Here is an 18920-nt window from a genome sequence, read left to right on the forward strand (position 1 = left end):
TCATTTTCGGCTCCAATGTTGTAGTTAGATTCTTGCAGTTACACAACATAATCATCAGTAATTGCTGATCTCTTTAGTCTAGTAGATCTTCTTAATGTTTTACCATCATCTTCCTGAGAATTATGTGGTTCAACTTGTTGTTCAAAAGTTCTTGGCAACTGTTGAAATACCTGATCTACTGGATTGTCGTCAGCAGCTTGTGGAACTTCAAAAATTGGTTGTTCAACATGAGTTTGTACTTGAGGGGTGCTATGAACAATAACCAATCTATCACTTGAGGTGGAAGGTTGAAACTCTGAATGATCCTTCTCAGAAACTATGTTCCTGGTTTGATCGCTCCCACTGATCAAGTCCTTTTCAAGAAACTTTGCATTTCTTGATTCCACAATCCTAGTGCTGTGATATGGACAATAAAATCTGTAACCTTTAGACCTTTCAGCATATCCAATGAAATACCTACTAATGGTCCTTGGGTCCAGCTTCTTCTCTTGTGGATTATAAATTCTCACTTCAGACGGGCATCCCCAAACGTGCATATGTCGCAAACTAGGTTTCCAATCTTTCCATAATTCAAATGGCATTTTAGGAACAGCCTTGGTTGGAACTCGGTTTAATATATACACCGTCGTCTTAAGTGCTTCAGTCCACAAGGATTTAGGAAGATTGGAGCTGCTAAGCATACTCTGCACCATGTCCAATAATGTTTGGTTTCTTCTTTCTACTACACCATTCTGGTTGGGTGAACTACGCATGGTGTATTGGGCAACAATCCCATGCCCTTGAAGAAATTTTGCAAATGGCCCAGGTGCTTGTCCATCTTCTGTGTATCTACCATAATATTCTCCACCTCTATCTGATCTCATGATCTTAATTTGCTTGCCGCATTGTTTCTCTACTTCAGCCTTAAAGATCTTAAAGGCATCTAATGCTTCGCTCTTTTTATGAAGCATGTAGAGATACATATATCGTGAGTAATCATCTATAAAGGAGATGAAGTGTCTCTGACCATGTGAGTCCATGTCTAGACTACATATATCAGTATGTATGATCTCTAATATGTCTAAACTCCTATTGGCACCTTTCTTTGACTTGTTGGTCTGCTTTCCCTTTATGCAGTCCACACAAGTCTCAAAATCAGTAAAATCCAGAGTATTAAGTACCCCTTCATTTACCAATCTTTTAATTCTTTCTATGGAGATATGACCTAGTCTCTGGTGCCATAATTTAGAGGAATCTTCATTAATAACACATCTTTTAGTGCCAGTGTGAACATGCATTGAATCATAAGTGACATTGTTTTGTAAATTAATGCAATAAAGACCATTAGACAAAATACCATTCCCAACATAATCAGATTTATAAAACAGACTGAAGGAATTTTATGAAAAGTTAAAGGAATATCCAAAAGGTACAAGCCTTGAAACCGAAATCAAGTTTCTAGAAAAACTTGGAACATAAAAGGTCTTTTCTAATTCTAAAACAAAACCACTACTTAAAGTTAAATAATGTGTTCCTATAGCTTCCACATGCGAGCCCATTTTGTTTCCTAATAAGATGCTTTTCTCACTTCCCACTGGCTTCCTTAGGTTTTGCAAACCCTGCAAGGAATTCGAAATGTGAATTGTTGATCCAGTATCAATCCACCATGTGTTAATATTAACATTAACCATATTAGATTCATAACAAACAAATGAGATTGCATTACCTTTGTCCGCAAACCATTTTTGAAATTTGGCGCATTCCTTCTTCATGTGTCCCTTCTTTTTACAGAAGAAACACTTGGAATCCTTCTTGATATCGGCTTGGGGAGGTACTTTACCTTTTCCTTTCCGATTGCCTTGAGATTTTCCCTTTCCACGCGTTGCCAGCATTGCAGTTTCTCCCAGTTCCATCACCAGTCTCTCTTCCTCTTGAACACACATGGTCATGAGTTCATTTACTCACCATTTATCCTTATGTGTGTTGTATGAGATTTTGAAAGGTCCGTATTGGTGTGGAAGGGTATTCAGGATGTAGTGCACCAGGAAGGACTCCGATATTTCAACCTCGAGTTTCTTTAATTGAGCCACAATGTCCCTCATCTACATGATGTGTTCGCGCACACCTTTCACACTGGTGAGCATTAGGGATGAGAACTTCATGATTAGGGTGCTTGCTAGTGCCTTGTCTGAAGTGACGAATTGATCATTAATGGCCTTTAGCAAGTCTCGGACCTTTTCATGCTGATCAACGGAACCACGAATACCAGCTGAAATTTTGGTCTTAATGAACATCATGCTTAGGTGATTGGATCACTCCCATCGTTCATAAAGCGTGATGTCCGCTGTAGTGCTGGTATTAGTGAGTGCCAATGGTTCATCTTTCCTAATAGCATAGTCTATGTCCATCCACCCCAAATGAAGGAGAATCCTTTCCTTCCAGACCTTATAGTTATCTCCCTTAAGTTCAGGGATATCACAACGAATTTCAGAGAAATTTGCAGGTTGTACAACTACATCAAAATTAAAAAATCACATGCTTATGTTAAAATTGAGGCTTAAATAAAATTTCATGTTTTACCAATGTAAATCATGCTCAAAATTGAATCTAATGACATAAAAATTGCCCGTGGGCTAAATTTTCAATTCAAATAGATTCAATTATTCAATTATTCATAGTTTTGAACTTTATGATAAAACTATTAATTCATAACTCCTGTGGGTAAGTTATGAAATTTTATCCTAATTAATTACATAAATATAATAAAAATTCTTGTGGGATAAAATTTATTATATTTAGTCTAATTAATTACAATTTAATGTCTAAATAATCTTTATGTGATCTAACCAATCATAATATATAATTTTATTTAATTAGAGATGATGTGGCTATTCTTTAATTCATGTTAAACTCACATTGATAGCAAGAGAGAATATGAAAGATAAAACATGCAGTACTATTTTTATTAACAACTGATATACATTTATAGTACATTGTTGTGACCATTGGGTTTCACATCCCAAGGTCTCTTGGACTACTTAGTCTATTCAGCTTCCACACTAACCCATTTAGGATTAGGTGTCCAACATTCCCCCCCTTAATCCGAAGGGTTATGTATGAGTCCAAGAAGAGAGCTGTAATACAAAATGTGCAAATATGCATGGCAGCACTAGGCTGAATGTGCTCTATGAAATGTTGGTAAAAAGGGTGGTGGTTTAAGGATGACCACCAACACTGGAATGCTTAGTGCAGTTCCCGGAACTCTTCCAAAACTGGCAAGAAACTGAAGTTTTCTGCTAGAGGAAGTGATCCTATTGTTTTAAAGAGGGAAACCTTCAACCATAAAAGGGAGGTCTCACCCCGCATAAAAGGTAAAACTTCAACCTGAAAAGGGAAGTCTCAACCTGTGATGGTTTAAGGATTACCAACAACTCTGGAATGCTTAATGCAATTCCTGGAATTCTTCCAAAACTGGCAAGAAGCTGGAGTCTTCTGCTAGAGGAAGTGTTCTCAATTTTGTTCCTGGAATTCTTCCAAAACTGGCAAGAAGCTGAAGTCTTCTATTAGAGGAAGTGTCCCAGATTGCCAACTGAAGGCATGTTTAGGGGCATATTTGTCTCTGGCTACAAATCTGAAACTGGTGTGGCAGGTTGTGGCTCAGGCTCGCTCGATGTGACTTTGAAGCTTGTAGATGACCATCATTTCCCCCTGTCAAATACAAGGTGAGATGATGGAGAAAACTCAACTGCAAGACTGTTCAATACTCTGGAACAAGTTCTGACATGTGTTTGGAATATCTTCTTGGCTGTTGATGCCCATTGCCAAGAAGCGATCCATCCAAGATGAATCTTTCTTCTTGCAGGACGTTTGTTTTTGAAGCATCTGTTTGAAGAATGACTGGTTTTATGACAGTGCTTACATGGATGAAGATCAAAACAGTGATCTTTCAGATGGCCAAGTCGGTCACAGTGTTGGCATTTCACGATCTGTTGTTGTTGTTGTGGAAGAGGGGCAGAGTCTGGAACAACTAAAGCTGAACTGTCATGAGGAGCAGGTGAACTGTCATGAATAAATCCAGCACTCTGAAACTGAATGGGCTTGGCATAGTCTGGAATATGAAAGGACACGTCCTTGTCATATCCAAGACCAGTTTTGTGCTTGTTGTGGACAAGCTGTTCCCAAGGTCTGATGATGGGCTTGGGAAGTGCAGACTGAGTTTCTGCATCTGCATGTATAACTGATGCTTTATTTGAATGAACAGTAACATTATTGACTTGCTGTTTATGGGAGTCTGCTTCATTGTTCTGAACAGAAACAGGTTCAGAATGACTCCTTCGTTTTAATTCTTCTTGTTGTAGCTGAGTTTCGAGCTGCAAAAATTCTATCTTCTCTTGTGCATTTTGCAGACAATTTCTAATGTCAGCCAGAGAGGATTTGTTGATTTTTACTGTGTCATTAGTAGTAGACTGTATCAGAATTTTCAAAAACTCTAATACTTCATAAGCTTTCCCCATTTTCTCCAGTTCAAAAGTGCCAAGAAAAGCGCAGAATAATGACAACAAATTTAAGCACTTGAATTCTCTAGAAAGAAATATGTAGACACTTGCAGCAGGGTTGATATAAAACAATCTTGTGCCCTTTGAAATAATTCCCTTCCTCCTTAATTTAATGGCTTCATATTTCGAGTATTTGAAGGAAATGAACTACTTGAAGGAGACATCATGCGGAGACTGAAGTGAACTGCTAATACATTGGATGCACGCTGTAACAAAAACTTTTGCTGCAAAATTTTACTCTTAATGGGAGAAAATATAATTCTGATATGACTGGTCAGCAAATTCAACTGGACAGCAAATGTCAATACCTGAGACTACAAAATTGTACAGCGTACTGAACTGAGGTATATATAGCGCTTAACATTTGCTAATATATAAATAAGCAATTACAACTGTACAAGAATTAACATGCTTATGTTTTCATCCAAACATAAAATGTTATCTAGCAACTCCCTTTGACTGCATTCAACATTTTCAACGCCAATTCAACGTAATACTCAAAAACTGATCACCGTAAATGTATGTATGGAGCAGCGTTAAAGATAATCAATCAAGAGCAATGTGGGTGTATACCAACAGCGTGCAAATGCGAGATGCATCTTTACATTTCATTAGTCGATATCATAATTCAATTGCAATCACTGGAATCAGGCGTATACTTTCCTCTTTCAGGGTTCGAACCCTCAACCTTTTACTGTGTGATACCAAAACCAGCGGTACAATTACAATGTCAGTTTGCACTGTAGTGGTCGGCCATTTTCTGGGTGTCCAGCTGATGACGACTCAACGAAATCTAGAACAGGAGCAGCCTCACTCAGCCTCACTGTCAGATGGAAATCTTGATAGTATGGACACAGGAGCGTATCCACAAAACAAAATTATATATATATACCACCACCTTTTTATAATAAGATTTGACATTTAATGAAGGATGTAAACAATTGTACGCATCATTCTTCAAAATATGTGCCACTACAACATGGAATTCTCACCGCTAAACTATGAATTATTTCAGCCGCCTAAAAATTCGAGAGTTGACAGGTAAGATACCAAATAGTAATTGGGATTACCATTTACGACCTTTCAGCTATCCTGCGCACGGGGATCCTGTAAGCGCAATGGTCATAGCACATGATATGATATTTGTTGTTTTTGTTGAAGGCAACGAATCATATATTATTCCATTCAGCCAAAAGTTTCAAAGAACAGTTTACGGTCTTCAAAACACATTCAACACATTGCGAATATCAGTGAGCAGGTTGTCGTCAGATTCGTGTTCGTTCCAGCGAAAATTTCGAAGGGTTTTATTTCTGCTTGGCTAAGACAAAATGGCTACTGTAGCTTCTGCAAAGAGTAATGACTTGAAATCGATAGTTCCAGCCGTCAAGAAATGCATGTTGCCTTCGGCCCATCCAGGGGATTTCCACTGCCTTTGTAATGTGCCGGGGCTTGTCAACGGAGGCAGTGAAATACAGGCCTGAGGACGATTCGTCGATTCAAGTTGACAGAGAAGGGCGTCAGGCTCCGGAAATCCGCCGCGGGAGTTGGCCTAATATTCTTGAGGATTCTTTTTTCTTTCTGAGGAGCTTGGACAGAGGATGTGATCAGAGGCGGGTCGAGAAAGCCGTGGGAAGCTGTTGAAGGTAAAGAAGCTCTGTATCTGCGGGTGGACATGCTGAGGAAAATGCCCTGGTGATAAAAGGGGAATCCCTCTCAGAGGCAGAATTGGACGGCAGTAAACAGAAATACAGTAGCCAAATCGAACTTCCCCCAAAAGTGTACAAGCTGGATCAAATCAAAGCGCAAATGAAGAATGGCGTGCTTAAGGTCATTGTCCCCAAGTTTACAGAAAAGAAGAGCTTAGAAATGAGGAAGCAGTTTCAGTGACACAACATGGGGCATTCTTTGCTGGAATGACAATACGAGCTAATGCTTTCCCTGGAGGAGAAACAAGAGCAATGGGACTGTGACAGTGGATTGTGAGGGCCGAGGGAGCATTAATACCAACGTTCATATAATCCAGGCCAAGATAAACTCATAACTACGTCCGTTCAATTCTTCTGCTACAGCTTTGAAGTGCGCTCAATGCAAAAATGGGTATTGATTTGACACAGAGAGAATCAGGCAGAGCTGTCAGATACGTTAGGGTGGCAAGGAGAATTTTGGTGTATCTGAGCGACAGAAGTCAGAGAGAAGGAACGCTAATGGACCGCTGACAACACTGTAGGAGCAGGTATTCGATGGGAATACCAAGCGTTACCCATTATCACGCAGAGGGCAGACTCTGATTATCACGCAGAGGGCAGATGTGTCAGGCTACAAAAATGCACAGCATGGGCAGAATAGGTAGGAGTGCAGGTGCGTGTCAGCTAGACAGTTTGCAGCATGAAAAAGGCATGCACACAATAATGACAATTCTATCTGCAGAAATACAGAACTGACATGCACAGAGAGGCCACAACAAGTGGCTCAAATTTGGGCAGGGCAGAAATTCGCCTGCAGCTCTGATACCATGTTAAACACACATGGATAGCAAGAGAGAATATGAAAGATAAAACATGCAGTACAATTTTTATTAACAACTGATATACATTTATAGTACATTGTTGTGACCGTTGGGTTTCACATCCCAAGGTCTCTTGGACTACTTAGTCTATTCAGCTTCCACACTAACCCATTTAGGATTAGGTGTCCAACAATTAATTAAAATTATATGGATCACTACACATTGTTTCTTACATAAATTGCATAAACAAAACTATACATAGTACTTCACATTTCATGCTAAGTGAAATGGCGTATACACAGTTTAATATGAAGCAATTTAAAAATATGAAAAGCAGAAACAATTACCGCACTAAAGAAACACTTAAAAATTTACTTATAAAATTATAAACAAATCTTAACCAGAGTAAAAATAATGTTTCGTGAAAGGAGTAACTTAAAATGACATTTTAAACAAACTCCATATAACTGTTTCTCGTAAAAAAAAAAATGCCATAAATGTCAGCATTACGGTAAATGACGGTAATAATTCCTCACAAGATAAATAAGATTAAAATTAAAATTAAAGCACTGCTTTACGCAAATTAAATAAAGCATAGTTATAAATTTATACACATCAAGGCAGAGATAAATTCATGCTATGATACCAAAATGTAAGCCATTTAACAATGATTCTTTACTACATAATAATTATTCATTATAAAGAAGCAGCATCTACATGTTTTATAAGAATTGACAATAAAAACTGAAGTCCTCCTTTTCATCGACAGAGCATTAATAAAAATGAAGCTGCTACCTCGAATGAATGGTTATGCATATCAATGTAATCCTCTAATACCAAATGATAGCTATGAACATCGATTCTTTATATGCGGCATTAAAATTACTTATTGTAAAGAATCATAAAAATTGGATGCCCAAGAATACTTACCTCCAGCCATTGATGCTAAATACACTTCAGAAAACAAACTTTCTGCTAAAATTTGAGGGGAGTCTCTTCTGTTATTTCCCACAAAACCCACACGCAGCAACTCAGTCCAGCTCTTATGTTTGCTTGATGTTTTCTCCACAAACGTTGACCTTCATACGTTCTTACGGGGAACCAAAACTTGCACAGTTATGTCTCTTTCACAATCGCTAGTCTGGTCTATTGGACTCTCGCAAATCGAATTGCAATTTGAAAGTCAATTTTCAACATGCGAAGTAATGCTCCACACTTCCAATGTGTAGGCACACTCCTCAACACATCAAACAATAGCGTATTGGAACGCAACAAATAACAGCGGGATCCTGAAATTAACTTGTAATTCATAAGCTCATGGCAGCACGAAAAGAAGAGAAAGGAATTCTAAAATCTAGGAACTGTACGTGGTGGAGACATAACAACCTCACTCAATCAAAAAAATAAAAGAACACATATAATCTGGAAGGCACTTCCAAGCTCTACTGTCTCAACTTGATGGTGTAAAAACTAAAGGGGATTGAGATGCAAGCTTGGGGACCAAACAGATAAATATATAGCCAAGCTTCGATCAAGCTTTTGTTGGCTATGTGTCAGGTGTTCCACAGATAATGGTAGAGAACTCCAGATGGAGTAATGGACCACTTGAAAAGCTCCCAACAAGAAATTAATTAATTGCAGTTGATTTCTGTAATTTAAGGAAATTACTACAGTTGGTTTCCATAAATTAAGGAAATCACTGCAGTTCACTTCTGTAATTGTAGGTAGCAGTTGAGAAAAACTTAATGGAGCTTAACAACATTTTTAATAAGAAACAGTTTTGAACCGGTAAAACTTCAGGGAATACGACATACACTTGCGAGCACTTATCTCTTCTCGCTTCCCGAAGTTTTGGACTTATATCAAGAAATACTAATGTGTTACGCTTATATATCGTTAAAAACACGTCTTAATATACTTTCATAGGGTTAGTTTATTCAACATTGGATATGCATGTTAGATGCTCCCAAAAATCTGCATCTGGAAGTGAAATGTGCAAGTTTGAAACATGTAGGATTAAAGGGGTTGAAGGGATGTAAGACCCCGACCTCAATCAGTTTTTGATAACCTACCAATTAGCGATATTTTTTTTTGTCTTTTTCAATTATTAATTAAAAAATATTATTTTACTTTTATTAATCTATTTCAATAATTTAAAAAAATTAAAAAAAAATTGTTTTGTTTAAATTAATATAAAATTCCATAAAATTAATAGTTTATATGGATTCTAAATTATATAAAATATAATTTTATATAAAAAACTTAATTTCTTAGTCGATTGTTCTAATTTTATAAATTTGTTTAACCAATTTATATAAATTTTCTTTTGGTGACAGTAGCTTTGAAAATTGAAGCATGTTGATATTTAAAAGTTTTTCAAAGATGCTAAATGTATAATTATTTTTCCATTGAACATGAAGTTAATATATGACATTTAAAATTTTTTAGCAAAAACAATATTAAATTTTAATGTTATATATTAACTTTATGTCCAATAGAAAAATAATTATCATCTATCATCTTTAAAAAGATTTTAAATTTCAATTATATATATATATATATATATAATATATATATATAACATATATATATATATATATATATATATATATATATATTTTAGAATATTAATATTTTTTAGTCTAATAGTAAAATTTAATAATTAAATGGAAAAATATTATTTTTTATTTACATACAATAAAATTAATGTTTTTCATATAAGTATGAAATATTGCTAAATAAATCAAGTACAACAAAGCCAATAATTAGAAGTAATAAACGAAATGTTAGTTTTATAATATTCTTAAAATTTTCAAGTCATTGATTTGAAAAAGTTGCAAAAATTAAAATAAAATGCAATTTTGTTTATTAATTTAAAAGTAAAAACAATAATATTTTTATGTTAAAGTTTTAAAATATTTGAAAAATAAAATTATATTAATACATAATTAAAAAAAATAAAATACTTTTAAAGTTTTAAAATATTTGAAAAATAAAATTATATTAATAATAATTAAAAAAAATAAAATACTTTTAATTGTTAATAAATTTTATTAATAAAAATAGTTTTATTTCATATTTCAAATAATATATTTTTCATCAATATTATTGTAATTAAGTAAATTAAAATAACACAATTCATTCATAAAATTCAAATAAACAGTGATATCCCACCAATACCTTCATACATACAAAAAAACAGTGATATACCACCCACCCACCCAATACCATTAGGCAAATAAACAGCGATATACCACCCCATAGCGATCTTTGTTTTATATATATAATGTGATGTAACAAGTTTGATCTTTTTAGCATTTCGATATGGGCAGATTTGTTATCCGTCAATGTCAACCTAACAAAACTGGTACTCTTCCAACTGTAGCATTAAAAAATAGCTTTAATAACTTTTCAAATTCAAGTTGGCAAATGACACTGCCAAATTCCAATGTCATACTCAGTTGTACGAAATAGCAAGCCCACAATCAATGAATGAATCAATATATTTGACGTTTTTATTATAACCTCGCTAGACTAGGTAGCATTCAAAGTGATCCTCCCCAGTTAGTCCCTGCCATCAATGGCCAGGGACTATTGTAATCGATTTGTTCGATTTTAGCATTAGTTTAACCTGCTTAAATTCATGAATAGTCACCTCCTATCGCGAATATCCAAACTTTTTAAACTTTTTTAACAGTATTCTTTTTCATGGTCTTATTTGGCCTTTTCATGGTCTTATTTGGCCTCTTCCTGAGGCAAGAGGGCGGAAAGCATATGTTATATCATATTTTTGCTTCAAATTTGTAAATTTAACTTCAAACTAATGCTGGACTAATGCGAGCATTAAATCTCAGGCATTTTATGTTAATCAAAATATGTTTTGTATAATAGAAAACCATCTTATGATATAGAAGCACCACCGCACTGATGCCACCACCGCTTCCTGCCACAACTGTTAGGTGTCGCATACAATCTTCTGTTCTTTTGTTTACATGACACGTCTTCTATTCTTATGTTTAGATGTAAACAGAGGTAATGAACTGCCTCTTGAGCTTACTCCTTCAGATTACGGCCCTCAGCGCACGCAAGGATCCGAGCGAACACCATTGCTGCAAATAAGTAAGTCTATTACAGCAGATTTTCAAAATATTACAATGAGTTAAATCAAACCTGTTGTATTTACTTTGTTTTTCAAAATTTTCACTGAAATCTAAATTTCAAGGTTCCTTCACGCAACAACTTACCCTCTTGTGCTGGGCAGTGGGCAGCCTTCGGTATCCTCCGCCGACTTACTCCTTCAGATTACGGCCCTGAGTGCAGGGAAGGCTCCGAGTGAACGCCATTGCTGGAAACAACCTGGGAAAAGTTAAGTAAGTCTCTGTCAACAACATATTTTATTTAAGAACATGATATTCTGTGTGTATCAGCGAAATCCTCTCAATAAACATAGATAATTTACCCAATGATATAACTGGCTAACACACCGTTTCTAAATATTTAGAGCTAAAATCTTACCCAGACTAAGCTGACCCAGGTAATTCATATGACACTGACTTCTTCGAAATGGAATCTAAACAATGGACCACATTGCACGGTTAGCAATAAGCACCCGGCTGCATGCGGGATGTCCGCCACCTCGACAGAATATTTAATGCTATGTACTCGGTGCTTATTGCTCATTCTCACTGCACACAAATTTCCTATTATTTTTTTAAAGTTAATATTAGCTATTAGCTAAAGTCTTCAGATTGAAAACGTCCAGGAATCCAAAAATTCTGAAATCTACATTTACTCTTCTGCATTTTACTGGATATTTTTAGTTCTGCAATTAATAGAATTGGTCTAACTGAAGAAAAAAGGGAAATATCAACATTTTGTATTATCTCAAGTCTGCTATAAATACAGAGCGTCCACACTATATTCGTCATTCCATTAACTTTGGGACTGGAAGTTAAACAGTTAAAAAAAAATGGCGGAAACACAAAGGCTCAACCATTCGGCTCTGGTCATTGGCATGTTGTTGTTAATAACGAATATTTTCTCTATGCATGCATGGTTTCTATTGGACTTTAAAAAAAATTATGAGGATTAATAAATTAAGTTTTCTTATCTGCGTACTGCATGGAATCGCAGAGCCGCCTTCTTCATCGAGTCCTCAAACATGCAATTTTAATACTACTGTACAGGTTTCCACAATTATTGCATTAATTTCAAGAATTTCTATTATACCAACAGAACATAGAATATACACAGAGGACTACAAGAACATTTTAAAGCTCAGAGGGTAATATTTCATCAGACCTTTCCATAACTTGTGAACAAGAACAACGCAATTTCCAACCGGACATTTTCCTATTCTTCATCTCAAGAAATTTTGGGGAACTTGCCTTTACTTCGCAGACGAAAGGCCATTGAAATACTGTTGCTGGTGTTCTCAGCTGGGACGCTTGCTTTTCCATTGTTGGTGCCTTTGCTAGCCTAGACATTTGTACTGACCACCAGAATATTCCAATCCACCTTCACACAACGGGCACTTTCCAAGGGCTCCAAAAAGCATGCCATCGGCACTGGCATTACATTAAAGAGAATCTGTAAGTATATGTCCTTGTAAACAGCGTTAACGCGTAATCCGTTTCCACTACTTCTTAATTCTTGACATCAAGAACCTTTTGTCATTCACAGGAACAGCAGACTACCAAAAAATAACGAAATACTAAAATGAGAACTTTACAGAGTATCTACAGTAGTCACCACGGAAAACAAAGTTTTCTTCAAGAAATAAGGACTTGCTGTATGAAATCGTGTAAAAACTAAGAAATCCATGGGCAAATCAGCCTGTCAGGGTAAAAAATGTTTACAGTGAGTCTTGCAAATATTATCAGGGCAGCGTACCAGTAATGGCGGTCACTGTAATTCCAGAGCGATTCCCTCTGAACTGAGCTATTCGACCGCAATAACACTTAATTACGGTTACGCTAGCCTAGTGGGAAATGCATGCACTGCTGCTGACACGTGAAATCCATGCAAAAGGCAATATGTGTGTTGGAGCGACTGCTATTCTGCGCCGTTGGATTGGCCCGCGGTGTCGTTGTGGACCGATGATCTCCATCTGCATTCTTTCTGGAAGCTCCAACTCTTGGATTGATGGTGATGGGACACATGCCACTGTGTTATTTCTTAGTCTGTGTCAGAGTACGGCCAGATGGCTTCCTCGAGGATGCGAATATCTCAGACTACACCTGGGTAATACATCCATTCACTTGTATTCTTTGTTTCAATACCATTCCCTTTCCGCCTTTGTGTCATAACCTTCTGCCCTTAGATTAGATGTTAAACGATTAAAATATATTCAGCGTTTGAATGATCAAAGGTAGTTGGAAATAGTTGGTTGTCAACTCAGTTATAAAAACGCTGCATTAACTGATCCATCATCCCCTTCAATAATAAACATTTGCTACCCTCTACCGTATTAACCGCTCCATCATCATTTGCTACCCTCTGCCGTGACACGCTCTGCTGTGTCAATGCTGTAGAAACTACAGAATATAATACATGCACGACTTTAACTTCAGAAATGAGAGCACAACAACTTCAGAAATACTGTAACAACATGCACGACTTCAACTTCAGAAATGAGAGCACAACAACTTCAGAAATACTGTAACAACATGCACGACTTCAACTTCAGAAATGAGAGCACAACAACTTCAGACTTACACGACTTCAACTTCAGAAATGAGAGCACAACAACTTCAGACATACTGTAACAATGGTTCAACTCACTCTGGGTGGAAAATTCTCACGCTGAACTGTGGAAAATTCTCAGGCTGAACTTAATGCAGGGACTTGCTGCCTCTGCAGCTTCCCTTGTTTTACATCATGTTTTATTTGAATATATGGCACTACGACGTTTAAGTAGAACTATGTACATCGTTGATAAAAGAAAATTAAATGTGGTGTTAAAATCAATAGTTTTTTTCACCGGTTCAAATCCCCCGTGGGTACTTAGGTTAGTCTTAACTAGAAAAAAAAAAAAAATCAATAGTTTTTTTACGGCCATGCAAATAACCGCCTATGGTATTTTGTCAAATTAATGAAATATAATACCACCCTGTCTTTCAAGGATTGCAATGTTAAACATATGTTTTAAGACAGGTACGGTATATGCATTTTATTAAATCGCCATTTTATATCAAGGTGTTGTGGTGTAGTCGTTTATGACGTCAATCTTCTTATTATACTAGCACACTAATAATTTAGTGAAATATTAACTAGCGCATTAATAATTTAGTGAAATATTAAAATTATTTTATTTACCAATTTTAATTAGAAATATTATAAAATTTTAGGTATATGATATTTTTTCAAATAACAATTTTCCTTTTGGAAAAAATAAAAAGTTATATTTTTAATTTCGATAGAGTATTTCAATTTAAATATATGATAATATTAAAAATATGTGGAATCATGTTGATGCTTGGATGAGTTATGTTGGATTTTGAGTTAATCTCATGAACACAGAGTTATCCTATTGATGTTGGTGTGCTCGGCAAATTTATAACCTGAAGGGCTTTCCCTTCTAACTTGGCAAGATTAATTTTAATTAAGATATCCTTCATTAATGAAGGCTTTTTAAACTGTTCCACTCCAAACTTTTATTTAGAAATCGGGGTAATACAAGCGATAAACAATATAGCGAGAGTAGCCAGGCATGGAAAACTTAGGTATGTAGATAATTGGAAGCTCTTCTTTTTCATCCATATCCAGGAGAAAAATATTGCTATACTTACTAACTAATAAGGCCAATTATATGTCTAAGAAGATTTTGATGAAGAAAACTAGAAGAATTGATATAGTCTAACAGGAAGCTGATGATGGACGGAAGGTGGTGGTATAATTGGCATGGTTGCGATTGACAAGGCTAGAGGCAACTAATGGTGGACAAAAGGTGATGGTATAATCAGCATGGCTGCAGTTGACACAGCTAGGGCATCATCATCCTGGATCACATAGATATAATCAAGCGTCTCTCAGCTAGGGCATCATCATCCTGGATCACATAGATATAATCAAGCGTCTCTCGCGTTCTCGAATCCTAGAAAGTAATATACCAATCAATTCATGATCATGAGATACATGAGATGGAAAATAAGCAGTGGGATAATAAATTTATATATTACTATGTGCTTTAGGGTCGGATTCCAATTCCATGCGGACTGAGAAGCTATCAGCAAATGTATAAATGTGGCCACTGAATTGGGTATTGAGTTGATTCACTGTAGTCCTTAACTACGAGTTAAACAAGATTGAGGCATCGCATTATAGAGTGGGATCACACTTGCCATTTTAACTTCCCATGACCTGCTTTGCAGGAGAACATCCCATAGGCCCCACACCCATCACCATAATCCTCCACACTCTCAACTAGTGCAGTGTCTGCATCTAAACTTCCCAATTAAATAACACTCATAAAATACCTTCGGATTTTTCAAAAGCGTTGTTTTCTTTTTAAATGTTCATAACTGTCTAAAAACTAAAACTACTACAAATCCAAAATTTGTTTGCTATATAAACACAACACCAATTAAAACACACATATAATTAACCATTACCACCAATTGCTTCTTATATTCTAAAATGATAAATTGAGTGTAAGCGGGCACAAAAGTACTCACAAAATCTCAAGGAAAAAGGAACGAGGTAAAAGTTGTTCACCTAATTGTTTCCTCCAAGAGTGATAATCATTGGACTTCTCGCAACTAGCCTGTGACGTCCAATTATCGCTACAACTTGTTTATGATATTTTCTTAATTATGCAATCTGTTGCGGCATTCTAATAATATGTACTTGTATACAATATTAGACCCATCTAGATCAATACTTTTCCATTCTCATGTTGGGTATCAAATGAATGAAAATTATAGATATAATCTAATCATACAAGTTGTTGGGCAAGCGACTTGTGAACTCGTTTTTTTAATTAGAGTTAAAAACTAATTTATTTTAGCTTAAATTTAGTTTAAGTTTAAGTAATTAGTTTTGGTTTAGTAAATTAATTTCTGATTTTATTATTTAATATATTTTTAACTTTTGTTTGAATGATAATATTAGCATATAAATTTGAATTTTATCTATTTGCCTTATAATTTGAGCTATTTTAAATTAATGGTTATACTTTGAGTTATTTTAAATTAATTTTTAATTAAAATTATTTTTAGTTCACTACTTTAATTTAATTTAATTTTTATTTTTATTCTTCAATTTTTTTTTCAAATTTTTTTTAGATTTAGTTTAATATTTCGTTTTTAGAAATTGTTGATTGTTTAGATTGTAAGTAGCTATAGAATTTTTTTTTTAAATTTTTATTCTTAGATTTTTTTTCAAATTTTTATTTAGATTTAATTTAATATTTTGTTTTAAGAAATTGTTGATTGTTTAGATTGTAAGTGTATATAGAAAATTTTGAAACACGAGATGATAATACGCTAAACTGAAAAACTCAAAAAATTATAAAACAGCATAAATACAAAGCTCCATAAATTCCATTTTTCTTTTTTCCCAAAAATAAACCTTTTATCCTACTGTGTGAAACTTATCCCGTGTACAAAGTCGGGGTGCAATTGCTAATTTTGTTATTTAAATAATATTTTTGTAAAGCTACATAGACGGTCGGAATTATGCAAATTCTTAAACCTGTGAACAAATTCTTACTGAACTAGGAGAAAATTTACCAACAACACAGACTTAGACTAGGCTATTTCGTTCCTACAGAGAGGAATGTAGAAAAGGAGGAGCGGACTTCTTCGTGGCTTCAGTTATTTCTGCTTCAAGTCTTTCCATAGCAGCAGGGGGCAAGCAAACGGGAACCAATATCCCTTGCACCCCACTCGTATTTCGGAGCGGGATGAAGAAGCTGGACACGCCTGGCACCTCACCCACTCCCCCCTTTGCAGGCCCTCCGTAGGCCGCTTTTCCCCATCCGTAATCCACATCCCCAAAACCGATTTTGGTAACGTCCGAAACGAGAAAGGATCCCACCACTGTAAAGTGAGGGCGCCCTTCTAATTCCATCAAATCTATCACTGATCGCATGTACTCGTCGTTCACAGCCGTTCTCGCTTTGTTTATCTCTTTCACAGCGAAAGACAGCGGTTGGTTTGCCAGCTCTCCTGCGGTCGTCTTTGCGCATGCAAAGCTGATAGCATTGCCGTAAAAGCCTTTAGGAAGCGGCGGGTCGAATTTGGTTCGAGCATCCACGGGGAATATCAACCGAACTTCTTGCTCCCAAGGCAGTTGGAGAGCCCTGGTCCTCAAACGCCACAAACACGCCGATAGAACTTCGAATGTTGGGTGCTTTGTGCCTTGGCCTACTGCTTGGGTCTTCAACGACTCCATCTCCTTGGGTCCGAAAAAGAATGATTTGTGGGTCATCTCGTTGACGGGAACCATCTGCCCATCCTTATCTTCGATTTGTTCGTACTCGTAAAGGGGGAATTTAACAGCCGGATTCGTCCGCGGTCGGAGGATTTCTCTTTTCCAAACCGGACGAACGGAAGGCCTCGGCGCTCCCTTCGCCATTTCTCCGACAGCGGTCATGAACTGAATGAAGCCAAGGGCGTCTGACATTGTGTGGTTCAACAGCGCGGCCAATATGAACCCTCCGCATTTCAGTCGCGTTACCTGAAAGTTCATGATAACCAGTAGGCTCAGAAAACGCAATTCCGACTCCAAGAAATAGCAGCCAAGGCAACAGCCGATGGCAAATGCAAGCGAAAATTAATTGAATTGATGATGAGCATAAATGAATTTACCTGAATAAGAAGCAAGGGAGAGTTGGTAAGAGTTAGGGAGCCCGGCGCGTAGTGCAGCAGATCTTCCCAGCAGGGGAATGGCGGCTGAAGGTCTCCAAATTCCGCGAGAGCAACATCGGCATCAGCCTCCACAAACAGCACGCCTTCACCCGTGCAGTCCACCACGAGCTTAGCGGCGGGTGCGTCTCTGAGTCTCCCGGCAAAGGGATAATAGAAGACCAAAGCCTTGGCCAGCCCTTCTCTAATAACTCTGGCAGGATCCTGACCCTTCTTTGATGGGTCGAAACGATAGAACTGAATCGTCGGAATATGAAATCTGAGACCTGCTTGATCATCGATATTGGAAAGGTATAGAGACTCTTTCGGAGTAGGCAAGGAAGGAGCGACAAGAACGGCCGGCTTTCTGGCGACCTTGAATTGCAGAGATGCCATGACATATTATTATTTGGACAATTTATCGAAGCCTACGAATCAAGCAAGAAAAGTCTGCACTGCGCAGGAGACGTGAAGCAAAACTTCGAGATGGTGAAGGTGCCGAGACATAGTGTCACTATTTATAAGCATCTAAACAGAATTGGCATTGTCACAGCTGGCGGGCCAACACGGTTAGCCATAACAGGAGCTTCCACATTTAAAACGCGCTCACAAATTCAGAGAGTAGAGTGTACACGGCATTTCGATAAAAATGACATCAACCTAACTAGAGCTTCTGTTAGAAAACAATAATAATTCTAACCACTTCCATTAATGAAGTAGATAGAGTAGCTGGTTACCTCTAGAGAATTAGAGAATTTAGCAGGTAGTTTTTAGAATTCGGCGGATACATTGACAAATACCACTCCTTGAAAAAGCCACTCTAAAAATTTTTCAGTTGTATATAAATACCTATTCATATGAGAAGTGTACTGGTGAGTTCTGTGTTTTGATGCATCACCATCGGATGAAGGCAAGTGTACTGGTGAGTTCTGTGTTTTGATGCATTATCTCTGATTGCTTCCACATTTAAAACGCGCTCACAAATTCAGAGTAGAGTGTACACGGCATTTCGATAAACATGTCACGAAGCTA

At 36.6% G+C, this 18920-nt stretch overlaps 1 protein-coding gene and 1 pseudogene across 1 annotated transcript; one reads left to right on the forward strand and one right to left on the reverse strand.

The window, feature by feature from the left end:
* The first annotated feature begins 5863 nt into the window (after positions 1-5863).
* On the forward strand, positions 5864-6422 carry LOC149253704 (heat shock 22 kDa protein, mitochondrial-like; annotated as a pseudogene).
* Positions 6423-16591: 10169 nt separating this feature from the next.
* LOC149253705 (benzyl alcohol O-benzoyltransferase-like) lies at positions 16592-18387 on the reverse strand. The gene is made up of 2 exons (XM_089456899.1): positions 17853-18387; positions 16592-17721 (listed from the first exon to the last, which is right to left on the reverse strand). Exons 1-2 carry the CDS (start codon positions 18282-18284, stop codon positions 16807-16809), a joined length of 1347 nt encoding a protein of 448 aa, XP_089313025.1. The 5' UTR covers positions 18285-18387; the 3' UTR covers positions 16592-16806.
* Between the last annotated feature and the right edge of the window lie 533 nt (positions 18388-18920).

This window comes from Pinus tabuliformis, chromosome 7, assembly GCF_031772625.1.
Source record: "Pinus tabuliformis cultivar Carrire ecotype Pingquan chromosome 7, CPIR1, whole genome shotgun sequence".
Taxonomy (NCBI): Eukaryota; Viridiplantae; Streptophyta; class Pinopsida; order Pinales; family Pinaceae; genus Pinus; species Pinus tabuliformis.